The sequence below is a fragment of the Lynx rufus genome, unplaced genomic scaffold (assembly GCF_022079265.1).
Source record: "Lynx rufus isolate CCGP_SWC_20201006 ecotype Redwood Valley unplaced genomic scaffold, mLynRuf1.p SCAF_3, whole genome shotgun sequence".
Lineage (NCBI taxonomy): Eukaryota > Metazoa > Chordata > Mammalia > Carnivora > Felidae > Lynx > Lynx rufus.
In genome coordinates this window covers 106,873,393-106,887,999 of record NW_025814845.1, presented here as the reverse complement: position 1 = coordinate 106,887,999, position 14,607 = coordinate 106,873,393, and the positions used below count along the sequence as shown (strand labels likewise).

Sequence of the window (14,607 nt, the reverse complement as noted above, 5' to 3'; positions counted from 1 at the left end):
CAAATGCCCCCACGCCAGGTCATGGATCCCACTCTTTCCATTAGAGATCTCTCATTTCAAAATAGGAGACCTGTCAAGGCTCAGTATTCAGCGGTGTAGCTATCGTTACCATTAAACCTTGAGTTTGAGTTTCCATAGTGTTTGTGCTCCAGCTCCTGTAAATAGGGCTTTTCAAACACTGAGATGCATTTTTCTGATGCTCACAGTGTACCCTGAGTTTGTAGTTGCTTATTTTTTTTTCTCGAGTCAGTCTAAAGACTTTATCAAAAAGCAGTCAAGTCCACCTTCAACAGATTTCAGAATTTAAAAAAAGAAAAGAAAAGTTTTATCAGGTAATTCCACCAGTGCAACTGTTGTCTAGGTGGGGAGAGAGATTCCTGGTGCTTCCTATTCCACCATCTTCCCAGAATCCTCTCCAAATTCTAAATTGTTATTTTTTATTAACGGAGAAATATAAAATAAAATTATTTCAATATCAGAATAATTTGAAAAAGAAAAGAAACCATGAACTTCAGTCTTTATTATTGCCACTGTCTCTATGCCAAGTGCTACCTATCACTTATACAGATGTTTCGCCTTCACTGGCTCCTCAAGCCAGTCTACCACTGGAGACAGTCTTAGTAACTGTGATGTTACACTGGAGTCATCACCACCACCAATAGTGTCCCTATCGCTGCATTGCCCTGAGTGATTCAGACCTGATTCCCATCCTGACAGGCTCCTTTCTAGGGTCACTTCAGGTAACAATTGACTTAGCCTGAATTCCCCATAAAAGAGACCTGGGATGAGAGCTTGCATGTAGGATGATTTTAGTGAAGTAACTGCAAACAGGAGTAGGGAAGTAGGAAGAGCAGAACAGGAAATGAAGAAAAGGCAATATAAAATGTGTTATGAGTTCACCACTGCTGCTGTTATTAGTTGGCAACTGGAGTGTGATCCCTTTAGTAACCCTCTGACGAGGGACCTCAGAATTGCCAACCTGAAGAACAAAAGAGAAAAGTATTTAACCACTGTCTCCCATCCTCCTTGTTCAAGAGTTGCCCCATGTGGTATTAGCTACCTCACACATCCAGGGCAGTTTACGTGTGAGAATGGCTAAGTGGGTTCTTGCACATGTTTCACACAGCTGAGGCAGCAACAAAGCCCTGCACCAAAAGGAATGGAACGAATTGCTGGAGTAAAATATTAGGCTTAGATAATAACAGATGGGCCAGAACTTTCTAATGCACAGTAGGTAAGTGCTCTAATAAAGCAATGTTAAAATACTACGGAAATTTAAATGCGGAAAAAGCAGATGATCCTTTGGTTTTGAAGCATGACTTCAAAAGCATAGCTCTTTGGGGTGCCTGGGTGGCTTAGTCGGTTAAGTATCCAACTTTGGCTCAGGTCATGATCTCACGGTCCGTGGGTTTGAGCCCCGAGTCAGGCTCTGTACTGACAGTTCAGAGCCTGAAGCCTGGCTTGGCTTCTGTGTCTTCCTCTCTCTCTGCCCTCCCCTGTTTTAGCTGTCTCTCTCTCTCAAAACTACATAAGCATTAAAAAAAAAAAAAAAAAAAAAGCATGGCTCTCCCATGACTGGAAGAGCTGAAGGCTTAGAGTAATTGCTTTACCATTTGTATCCTTTCTTCTTCCTATTAAATATCAGCTTAACTATATTCATTATCTTCTGCTCTGAAAATCTAATGTTTTAAAAAGAGGAAAAAGAGGACAAAAAATTTAATGCTTTTTCCGTGGCAAAATATTTTTAATGTAAAAAACAACGCAGGGGAGGAGCCGAGATGGCAGAACAGCATGCATGGAAGTTTTTTGTATGTCTTGCATCCATGAAATACAGCCAGACCAACACTAAACCATCCTACACACCTAGAAAACTGATTGGAGAATTAACACAACAATCTGCACAAACTGCACCACAGAATTCAGCAGGTACGTGGCGCAGGGAGATGAACTTGGGGAGAGAGAAGGTGGCTGCAGGCAGGGAGCCACCTTTCAGGCAGAGAGGACAGAGACTGGGGCAGGGGAGGATATGGGAAAAGCACCCCTCCCCAAAAACAGCTGGAGAGAAAGTGGAAAATTGGAAACAGCCTCAGGGACTAAACTAAAAAAGGAGAAAGGAGAAAGGAGAGCGTTTAAATTCCATTAAGACTGTAAACAAGGGGAGTGCAAAGGCAGCAACTCCGCAGCTCTATACCTGGTGGTGCTCTGGTGGGAAGAGCGAATACACAGGGACAGAGTGGGGTCCGGGAGGTTCTCGAGCCACATGGGGAAAAGCGGTTCCACTGCTGGAAGGACATTTGGTAGAGACTGTTGAAGCCACCTGGTTCCAGCAGACCCCAGAAAATGGTCACATTTGCTGGTGCCGGAACAAGGTCATTACGAGTGAAGCCTGGTGCCAGATGTGTGCTGTGATTTTCCATAATCCCTGAAAACCTGCTGCTACACTATCTCGTGAAATTTTTCTGCAGTGGGTTGGCACCTGGCTGCAGTCTCAGGGGACCGGCAGCAGCAGGGTCCAGCAGGCATTCCTGGGTGCAGTTGGCATTCAGCCATTGCTTGGTGAGACCCTCCAGCAGAAGGGCGGAAGGGGTCAAAGCCGCAGTCCTTCAGAAGCAAGGGGCTGGGGAAAACAGCCACATCTGAGACAAAACTTGGGAGAGAGGTACTGCCTGGGGCTTGGTCACAGACAGTGAAAAGGCGGGGAGTGGATGAAAGCTGAAGACAGAGGACGGGTGCGCAATTCCTGATTGGAGAGAACAGAGTTCCGATACTAGAGACTGGATAGCTGGGTGATACCATTTTCACCGCTCTCGCACATACACATAAGCACATATGAGTGCCACAACAATCCACCCAAGTAGGCTAGCAGCGCCATTTATTGGAGAACGGAGCCGTTACACTGAGCCCTGCCCAACTGGGCCAACCTCGTTCTTGAAGAACACAAGTCTCACCGCCTACTTGGTTTATGGACTATAAAGGGCTACATAGTCTGAATTCTAGGGGAAAACAAAGTAATTTCAATACTATTTCAATCTGCTAGCAGGTCTATCTATTCAATTTTCTTTTTTTTTTTCTCTTCTACACTATTCTTTCTCTGAATACAGAAAGAAAAAAATTTCATTTTTATTTTCAATTTTTATTAAAAATATTTTTGTTTAATTTTTTTTTTACTATATTTTTTACTTTTGGGTAATTTTTTTCAAATTCTATCTTACTTCCATCATTCTATTTTAGTCTATTTCAGTGTATTCACCTTTTCAAATTATCAAATGATTTACTTGTTTTCTTTTTTATCTTTTTTTTCTTTTTCTTGAATGCAGAAAGTGAAAAACTTCATTTTTACTTTCAATTTCTATTAAAAATATTTTTCTTTAATTGTTTACTATTTTTTTGCTTTTATGTAAATTTTTTAAAATTCTATTTTACTTCCATCATTTTATTTTAGTCTACTACAGTGTATTCACTTTTTAAATTTTCAAACAATTTCCTTTTTTTAATTTTTTTCTTTATTGTTTCTTTTCTTTTTCTGGAATACAGAAAGAGAAAAAATTCATTTTTAATTTTTATTAAAAGTATTTTTCTTTACTTATTTTCCGACTATATTCTTTACTTTTGTGTAAATTTTTTCAAATCCTCCTTTACTCCCATCATCTCATTTTAGTCTACTTCAGTGTATTCATTTTTTCAAACTCTCAATTTCTCCCCCCCCCTTTTTTTTCTCTAATCTGTCAAACCACTTTCAACACCCAGACCAAAACACACCTAGGATCTACCATCATTTATTAGATTTTGTGTGTTTGTGTGTGTGTGTGTGTGTGTATTTTTAAGTTTTTAATTTTAATATTTTAAAAATTTTAATATTATTTAAAATTTTAATTCTCTATCTCATTAATATCTTTTCTCCCTTCAAAATGACAAAACAAAGGAATTCACCCCAAAAGAAAGAGCACAAAGAAACAACAGCCAGGAATTTAACTAACACAGATACAATCAGGATGTCTGAACCACAATTTAGAATCACGATAATAAGAATACTAGCTGGAGTCAAAAATAAATTAGAATACCTTTCTGTAGAGATGAAATAAGTAAAAAATGGTCAGAATGAAATTAACAATGCTAAAACTGAGCTGCAATCACGGATGGATGCAGCGGCGGCAAGGATGGATGAGGCAGAACAGAGAATCAGTGATATAGAGGACAAACTTATAGAGAATAATGAAGCAGAAAAAAAGAGGAAGATTAAGGCAAAAGAGCATGATGTAAGAATTAGAGAAATCAGTGACTCATTAAAAAGGAACAATATCAGAATCATAGGGCCCCCAGAAGAGGAAGAGAGAGAAATAGGGGTAGAAGGGTTATGTGAGCAAGTCATAGGGGAAAACGTTCCTAACCTGGGAAAAGACACAGACATCAAATACTAGGATGCACAGAGGACTCTCATTAGATTCAACAAAAACTGACCACCAACAAGGCATATCATAGTCAAATTCACAAAATTCTCAGGAAAGAAGAGACTCATGAATGCAGCAAGGGAAAAAAGTCCCCAACCTACAAGGGAAGACACATCAGGTTTGCAGCACACCTATCCACAGAAACTTGGCAGACCACAAAGGAATGGCAGGATATATTCAGTGTGCTGAATCAGAAAAATATGCAGCCAAGAGTTCCTTATCCAGCAAGACTATCATTCAAAATAGAAGGAGAGATAAAAAGTTTCCCAGAAAAACAAAAATTAAAGGAGTTTGTGGCCACTAAACCAGCCCTGCAAGAAATTTTAAGGGGGACTCTCTGAGGGGAGAAAGGGTGGAAAAAAAGTATGTGTACATATGTATGTATGTCTATATATCAAAGCAACAAATATTAGAAGGGACCAGAGAACACCACCAGAAACTCCAATTCTACAAACATCATAATGGCAATAAATTCATATCTTTCAGTACTCACTCTAAACATCATGGACTCAATGCTCCAATCAAAAGACACAGGGTAACAGAATGGAAAAGAAAACAAGATCCATCTATATGCTGTTTATAAGAGACCCACTTTAGACCTAAAGACACCTTCAGATTGAAAATAAGGGGATGGAGAACCATCTATCATGCTAATCGTCAATAAAAGAAAGCCGGAGTAGCCATACTTATATCAGACAATCTAGACTTTAAAATAAAGACTGATCCAGAGATGCAGAAGGGCATTATATCATAATCAAGGGGTCTATCCACCAAGAAGACCTAACAATTGTAAACATTTATGCACCAAATGTGAGAGCACCCAAATATATAAATCAATTAGTCACAAACATAAAGAAACTCACCGATAGTAATAACATAATAGTAGGAGACTTCAACACCCCACTCACAGCAATGGACAGATCATCTAATCAAAAAATCAACAAGGAAACAATGGCTTTGAATGACACACTGGACCAGATGGACTTAACAGATATATTCAAAACATTTCATCCTAAAGCAGCAGAATATACATTGTTCTCCAGTGCACACGAAACATTCTCCAGAATAGACCATATACTGGGACACAAATCAGCCCTAAGTAAGTACAAAAAGATCAAGATCATACCGTGCATATTTTCAGACCACAATGCTATGAAACTCGAAATCAAGCACAAGAAAAAATGTGGAAAGGTAACAAATACTTGGAGACTAAAGAACATCCTACTGAAGAATGAATGGGCCAGCCAAAAAGTTAAAGAGGAAATTAAAAAGTACATGGAAGTCAATGAACATGACAACACCACAACCCAAAACCCCTGGGATGCAGCAAAGGCGGTCATAAGAGGAAAGTATATAGCAATCTAGGTCTTCCTAAAGAAGGAAGAAAGATCTCAGATACACAACCTAACCTTATGCCTTAAGGAGCTGGAAAAAGAACAGCAAATAAAACCCAAAACCAGCAGAAGGCAAGAAATAATAAAGATTAGATCAGAAATTAATGCTATCAAAACCAAAAAAACAGTAGAACATATTAATGAAACCAGAAGCTGGTTCTTTGAAAGAATTAAAAAAAATTGATAAACCACTAGCCAGTCTGATCAAAAAGAAAAAGGAAAAGCCCAAATAAATAAAATCAAGAACGAAAGAGAGATCACAACCAACGCAGCAGAAATCAAAACAATAATAAGAGAATAGTATGACCAATTATATGCCAATAAAATGGGCAATCTGGAAGAAATGGACAAATTCCTAGAAACATATCCACTACCAAAACTGAAACAGGAAGAAATAGAAAATTTGAACAGACCCAAAACCAGTAAGGAAATTGAATTAGTAATCAAAAATCTTCCAAAAAACAAGAGTCCAGGGCCAGATGGCTTTCCAGGGGAATTCTATCAAACATTTAAGAGTTAACATCTATTCTCGTGAAGCTGTTCCAAAAAATAGAAACGGAAGGAAAACTTCCAAACTCTTTCTCTGAAGCCAGCATTACCTCGATTCCAAAACCAGACAGAGACCCCACTAAAAAGGAGAACTATATACCAATTTCCCTGAGGAACATGGATGTAAAAATCCTCAACAAGATATTAGCCAACCGGCTCCAACAATACATCAAAAAAATTATTCACCACAACCAAGTGGGATTTATACCTGGGATACAGGGCTGGTTCAATATCCGCAAAACAATTAACGTGATTCATCACATCAATAAAAGAAAGGACAATAACCGTATGATCCTCTCAATAGATGCAGAGAAAGCATTTGACAAAATAAAGCATCCTTTCTTGATAAAAACCCTCAAGAAAGTAGGAATAGAAGGAGCATACCTCGAGATAATGAAAGCCATATATGAACGACCCAACACTAATATCATCCTCAATGGGGAAACACTGAGAGCTTTCCCCTAAGGTTAGGAACAAGACAGGGATGTCTACTCTTGCCACTGTTATTCAACATAGTATTAGCCTCCAATCAGACAACACAAAGAAATAAAAGGCATCCAAATTGGCCAGGAGGTCAAACATTCAAACGTCGCAGATGACATGATACTCTATATGGAAAACCCAAAGGATTCCACCAAAAAACTGCTAGAACTGATTCATGAATTCAGCAAAGTTGCAGGATATAAAATCAATGCACAGAAATCGGTTGCATTCCTATACACCAACAATGAAGCGACAGAAAGAGAAATCAAGGAATCGATCCGATTTACAGATGCATCAAAAACCTTAAAATACCTGGGAATAAACCTAACTAAAGAGGTAAAAGATCTACACACTGAGAAGTATAGAAAGAGAGAAAGAAATTGAAGAAGACACAAAACAATGGAAAAAGATTCCATATTCCTAGATAGGAAGAACAAATATTGTTAAAATGTCGATAATACCCAAAGCAATCTACACATTCAATGCGATCCCTATCAAAATAACACCAGCATTCTTCACAAAGCTAGAACAAACAATCCTAAAATTTCTATGGAACCAGAAAAGACCCCGAATAGCCAAAGCAATCTTGAAAAAGAAAACCGAAGTAGGAGGCATCACAATCCCCGACTTCAAGCTATACTACAAAGCTGTAATCATCAAGACAGTATGGTACTGGCACAAGAACAGACACTCAGATCAATGGCACAGAATAGAGAACCCAGAAATGGACCCACAAACGTATGGCCAACTAATCTTTGACAAAGCAGGAAAGAATATCCAATGGAATGAAGACACTCTCTTCAGCAAGTGGTGCTGGGAAAACTGGACAGCGACATGCAGAAGAATGAACCTGGACCCCTTTCTTGCACCATACACAAAAAAAAACCTCAAAGTGGTTGAAAGACCTCAATGTAAGACAGAAAGCCATCAAAATCTTCGAGGAGAAAGCAGGCAAAAACTTCTTTGATCTTGGCCGCAGCAACTTCTTACTCAACATGTCTCTGGAGGCAAGGGAAACAAAAGCAAAAATGAACTACTGGGACCTCATCAAAATAAAAAGCTTCTGCACAGCAAAGGAAACAATTAGCAAAACTAAAAGGCAACCGACAGAATGGGAGAAGATATTTGCAAATGACATATCAGATAAAGGGTTAGTATCCAAAATCTATAGAGAACTTCTCAAACTCAACACCCCAAAAAACAAATAATCCAGTGAAGAAATGGGCAAAAGACATGAATAGACACTTCTCCAAAGAAGACATCCAGATGACCAACCGACACATGAAAAAATGCTCAACATCACTCATCATCAGGGAAATACAAATCAAAACCACAATGAGGTACCACCTTATGCCTGTCAGAATGGCTAACATTAACAACTCAGGCAACAACAGATGTTGACAAGGATGCGGAGAAAGAGGATCTCTTTTGCATTGTTGGTGGGAATGCAAGCTGGTGCAGCCACTCTGGAAAACAGTATGGACGTTCCTCAAAAAACAAAAATAGAACTACCCTACGACCCAGCAATTGCACTATAAGGCATTTATCCACGGGATACAGGTGTGCTGTATGTTTATAGCAGCACTATCAACAATAGCCAAAGTATGGAAAGAGCCCAAATGTCCATCGATGTATGAATGGATAAAGAAGAGGTGGTATATATATGCAATGGAGTATTACTTGGCAATCAAAAAGAATGAACTCTTGCCATTTGCAACTATGTGGATGGAACTGGAGGGTATTATGCTAAGTGAAATTAGTCAAAGACAAAAATCATATGACTTCACTCATGTGAGGACTTTAAGAGACGAAACAGATGAACATAAGGTAAGGGAGACAAAAGTAATATAAAAATAGGGAGGGGAGAAAACAGAAGAGACTCATAAATACGAAGAACAAACTGAGGGTTATGGGAGAGATTGTGGGAGGGGGGATGGGCTAAATTGGTAACGGGCATTAAGGAATCTACTCCTGAAATCATTGTTGCACTATATGCTAACTAATTTGGATGTAAATTAAAAAAAATAAAACAAGTTAAAAAAAAAAAAAAAAAGAACAGCCATCAAATCATAAGAGGTTGACATAGCAGTCAGCCAAGACTTTAGGAAGTTAAATACATGTCTTTCTTTAATCAAACAAAACAGGATTGCGTTGCTTTTTAAAACCAAATTGTAAGGTGATCCAAAAGTAGAAAAAGTAGATCATTTGCATTAAGTGGCCAAAATTAGACAACTAAAAATTAGATCTCTTTGTGGACTAATTCATAGACTGTATGAAATTTTTTTTTCAATTTTAAAATAGGTTAGTATGTTTTGAAAGCTGCTATTTGGCTATAACCAGTAGAAACATTTTTCTTATAAATAAATATAATGTAATTAAGAAAATGCAGTTGGTGGCTAAAAATACAATGTATTCATTAGTCCTTCCTATCTGTGGGGCATATGTTCCCAAAACTCCCAGTGAATGACTGAAACCATGGATAGTACCAAACCCTATGTATACTATGTTTTTTACTCTATATACATGCCTAAAACTGGAATCAATAACAATAAAACCAGCATGAATTTCTTTTTTCTTCTTTACAATTTCACAGATAGAAGATTCATTCTTACTATAGATCTCAGCAGCCTCAGCATGTGATTTTTTCTTTCCCTATTGAGTTGAGAATTTTCAATTATTCACTTCAGGGAAGCACTTTCTGGTGTTTCTTTGGCATCTCTGAATTGCCAGTATCACCACTCTTGAGGTTTGGGACCATTATTAAGTAAAATAAGGGTTACCTGACCACAAGCACTGCCATACTCTGACAGCTGATCTGATAACCCAGATTGCTAAGTGACTAATGGCTGGGTAGTGCATAGACAGTGTGGATACATTGCATAAAGGGATGATTCTCATCCTAGACAGGACAGTGTGAGATTTCATCAGGATACTCAAAATTTCATGCAATTTAAAACTTATGAATTGTTTCTTTCTGGAACTTTCCATTTAATATATTTGGACAACAGTTGACTGCATATAACTGAAACCACTGAAATCAAAACTGCAGATAGGGGGTGGAGGGACTACTGTATTTCCCCCCGGACTGTGACTTACACTTTACTGGAGCTGTGAAAAAGCATGAGAAAACACCTGAACAAATGCATGCACTGTGTAATCTATTTAGGTGGTGAGAAGAGAAAATCTGATACCATAGTAAACAATTCAGAACACAGCAAGGAAATGGACTTATACATATATTAAATAAAAGAATGATTATCCTGTTATGGTCCTGAAGTTGAAAAGCAAATTTCAAACAGTGATTACAAACACCATTCTCAAATGCTAAGTTTCTATAGGGTGCATTACTAATGGACAAAGTTTCCAAAATTCTGTGGTTGAACTATATGTTCCTTTCAAAAGAAAATGTTTATATGAGTGCTCTTGCTTGCTTAGTATTGGAAGAAGGAAAATATTTCTTATCTGGACAAAAGAAAGCTAGGAGATATTTTAAAGACACCTAAACAGAAAAGAAGAGGATACACAGCAGGTTTCAGAAAGTTCACAAACCACAATATTCAAATTCAATATTTTACATGGCTATGATTATATCTAAAATATCTGTACTTTACTTTCCCCCCATATTATAAAGTTATACTTTATATCTGAACCTGTGATTCAGAATGACAGATTCACTTCTCAAATCAGGACACACTAAATGTATCTTTTTTGTGGGGGGCAGGGTATAGTTTTATGTGTGTTTATAAAACTGCTTCAGGTAATTTATAGGTAAGGCACTGCAGACTATTTAAAATTTTTTTTAAACGTTTATTTATTTTTTTAGAGAGAGAGAGAGGGAGAGAGCAAGCACGTGCTTGAGCAGGGGAGGGGCAGAGAAATGGAGACACAGAATCTGAAGCAGGCTCCACACTCCAAGCTGTCAGCACAGAGCCCGACGCAGGGGGGCTCAAACTCACAAACTGTGAGATCATGACCTGGCCAATGTTGGACGCTTAACTGACTGAGCCACCCAGGCACCCCACAAATATGCCTTTTGAATATAAAACTAGCATATTGTTGTCATATCAAATTAGTTGCTATGTTGATTTTAAAAATATTTTCTGAATTTATCTAGGATGCCTAACACTGACACCAGTATATGTAGTTATGAAGACACTTACAGCCTTTTGTAAAAGTCAGCATTCATCTTACACCAGCTCTTTTCAGATAGAAAACATACTTAATAAATGAAAAAAAAATTAGTTAATAAGCCACATTTAACTAGCACTAGTGACTGTTCAATGAAACAATACACAGTAGAAGTTACTCCATTTAATTTACAGCTTATTTTATAACTGTATTTTATTAAGGTATAATTCACAATAGTAAAATCACGTATCTTAATTATACAGCTTGGGGAATGTTGACAAATATATGCAGCTATATAACTGTCAGCCAGATCAATATACAAATCATTTCAACTGCCCCCTCTCAAATTTCCTCATGTTCCTTTTACAGCCAGTTTGAATCCCCTGACCTCACCCAGAGAAAACAGTCGTTCTGAGATCCATCACTACAGCTTAGTTTTGCCTATAATTGGCCATCATATAATTAGTTATACAGAATGTTCTGTCTGGTTTATTTTGCTCAATGTAATGCTTTAGAGATTCAGGTAAGGTTATTACATTTATCAGTAGTCCATTCTTTTTTATAAGTAGTACTTCATTGTCTGACTAGATCACAGTTTGTATATCCATTCTCCTATAGATACAAACTTGATTGTTTATGTTTTGTGCCATGAATAAAACTGCCATAAACATTCATTTCTCTTCAGTATGTACCTAAGCATGAAACTACTGAAAAACAGAGTGTGTATTTAACATTCGAAATTTCCAGTTTTCCAAAGTGATTGTACCATATATTACATTCCTATCCATACTGTATGAAAGTTCCAGGCACTCCACATTCTCAATATTGCTCAGTCTTTTTTAGTGTTAGCCATTTAACCAGTGAGTATATTTTGTAATTTTAGTCATTTAGTGGTATCTTCTGGTTTTAATTTGCATTTCCTTGATGATAAGTGATGTTGAGAGTGTTTCTATATATACTTATTGGCCTTTTGTATATTTTTTCTGTGAAGTGTCTGTGAAGGCTCCTTAACTGGCTTCTCCTTTTATTACAGGTTTGTAGGAGTTCTTTATATATTCTGGGTAAGAGTCTTTTGTCAGATATGGGTATTTTGAATATTTTATTCCAATCTGTGGCTTGCTTCTTTACTTTCTTAATGGAAGCTTTTGAGGAACAGAAAGTTTTGATTTTGATGAAGTCCAATTTCTCTTTAAGTTAGTGCTTTGTGTGTCCTATTTGAAAACAAATGTTTCTCTACTCCAGATTATGAAGATTTTCTCCTAGAACCTTTTTCATTTCACTAGTCACATATAAGTTAATTTTTATGTAGATTAAGTAGAGGGTCAACGTTTTGTTTTCATGCTTTTTTCAGTTATCCCAATACCATTTGTTGAAAAGATATCCTTTCCCTTTTTAAATACATTGGCACCTTTGTTAAAAAATCAACTGACTGTATATTGTTTCCTTTCTGGTTTCTGTTACTTTGATATATTTGTCTAAATCTATGCCAATGTCACACTGTCTTCATTATTGAAGTTTAATAGTAAGTCTTGAAGTCAAGTCATGTAACTCCTAAAACTCTGTTCTTTTTCAAAATTGTTTGGCTATTTGAGGTCCTTCACATTTCCACATAAAATTTTAATGTTTGTCAATTTAGACCCCAAAAAAGCCTTCTGGGATTTTTAACTGGGATTGTATTAAATCTATGGATCAACTTGGGGAAACAAATTAGGCAGCTTCTTTTCTCCTGTATAAAGAAGTCAATAGGTAGGCAGTCCAGATATGGTATGTTACTCTACTGCATTGTTTATAATCCAGGCTCCTCTGTCCTGCTGCTCAGCTCTCCCTGGATTGTCTCCTCATTGATACAATACAGCTAGTGTGTTACCTCAGGTTCCAATTATGCAATTCAGGAAAAAGGAAAGGGGAGGGCAAAGGACAAAAAGTGTATGACAGCTGAATCTTTCATCTTCAAGTCATCTTTCCTTAAATCCCCACCTAATACTGTGTACTTATATCACATTAATCTGAGCTGCTTTATCATGCCACTTCTGTCTTCAAAGGAATCTGGAAAAATGTTTTTGAGCAATGCCCCTAAAAATTCAAGTTCTGTTAGTAAAAAAGAAGAGAATAAAGTATATTGTTGTGTATTCTGTACAATAAAAATTCTTCTGCAAGACTACTAACCTCTGAGTTAAGAATGCTAGTGGAGAAACAGGTTTAGTGGAGAAGTTCAGATGATCTGCTAGATGGCTTCAAACTCTGAGCTATATTATAGCACAAAATTTGAAAATTCTAGACCAAGAATGTTTAATGCTCACAAAATAAAGCAAAAACATTTTCACATCTGGTTTAACAGCATACATAAGTAAGTGTCATCTGTTTGTAAACAAAAGTAGAATCAGTTGCCCAAATTCAAGGCTACTTCATTCCATTTCCTTCTACAGACTAAAAATAGCCTCCAAGACAGGAAAAACAGCTGGTTAAATACATATGTATCTTAATGATGCCTTAACAAATGTGGATTCCTTCTCAACTGAAATAGGTCATTGTTTTCAACCCACTTGAAGAATGCAGAAGATTCTGAGTAAAGAATTATTGCACATTACATGGAATTAAAACGTGCAAATAAGATGTTCCAGTCTCAGGCTGACTGAGGTTTAGGGAAGTGGGAAGAGAAATAATGATTTTGGCTGACAGAGTTGGAGATATTTGGGTTGAGGTGGTAAGGCAGACAGTAGAACTCATTGACATGGTCGCTTCTGGACTTAATGACTCTGAGGAACATTTTAACTTACTAGATAAACTCATCTACAAACCTTCAATTTTCTTGTTAACTCATATACAACTTGCCACAGAGACACTGTATTTTCACTGACTTCTATGAAAATATTTGCTGTTGAAATGTGCTGGTGGTACCATGATTAAAAGAGATTATACTTATTATTGGTTTACCTTAAAAGGTACAGAGAAGAAATGATTGATATGATCATCTACTATACTCCTATACATCAGATTTCTCCATAAGCCACAGCTCTGATTCTGGTTGTTTCCATTCTTCTCCAAGCAGTGTGTTAAAATTGAAAGGCTTAAAGTATTCCAGACAATGGCTAAACAGAAACAAAAAGAAGGTGGGAACTGAAATGAATTATGCATTTGTGAAACAGCTGTCCTCAAGGGCTATTTGTCACATTTGTGACAGAACAACATTCTATTTTAAAAAATACCAAAGGTAAGATGTTTTCTATGTGTACAACTTTCTCATTCTTTCTATGAAACATTCAGCTCTGAAATTCACCACATCTCAAAGCACTCTCAATTCTGCAAAAGCTCCCTCATGGCTGAGGGGAGAAATAAAAATCAACCCTCAAAACCTGACTCATTCCATCTAGCCTTAACAAATATTATACTCTTACAGATATTTTTACATTCAAAGTATTATATACTTTATATGCCATATAGATAATTGTTTTTAAAGCTTCAGCTCAATAGATTATAGAGAATAGACTATTTTGTCAAAGCAAGGGCAGTTAATGTAAAAGAGATTTAATCCTAGTTCTCTCCTTTCTGGGAAAACCATTTAAACTATTGTGGCTTAATGAGGAGAGAAAGGCTTCACTAACAAG

The 14,607-nt window shown here is 37.0% G+C and overlaps 1 protein-coding gene across 8 annotated transcripts in view; it reads right to left on the bottom strand.

Annotated features, from left to right (window-relative positions):
- CUNH4orf33 (chromosome unknown C4orf33 homolog) overlaps window positions 1-14,607 on the bottom strand; it is a 135,286-nt gene that overhangs the window by 99,626 nt on the left and 21,053 nt on the right. Inside the window, exon 7 of one of the 8 annotated variants that reach the window (XM_047091574.1) lies at window positions 11,181-14,091. The exons of the other annotated variants lie outside the window; for them this stretch is intronic. Within the exon in view, the coding sequence (XP_046947530.1) occupies window positions 13,986-14,091 (106 nt within the window). The 3' untranslated portion in view covers window positions 11,181-13,985. Of the gene's footprint in view, window positions 1-11,180; window positions 14,092-14,607 lie in introns of those variants that run through there. 8 annotated transcript variants of the gene reach the window in all.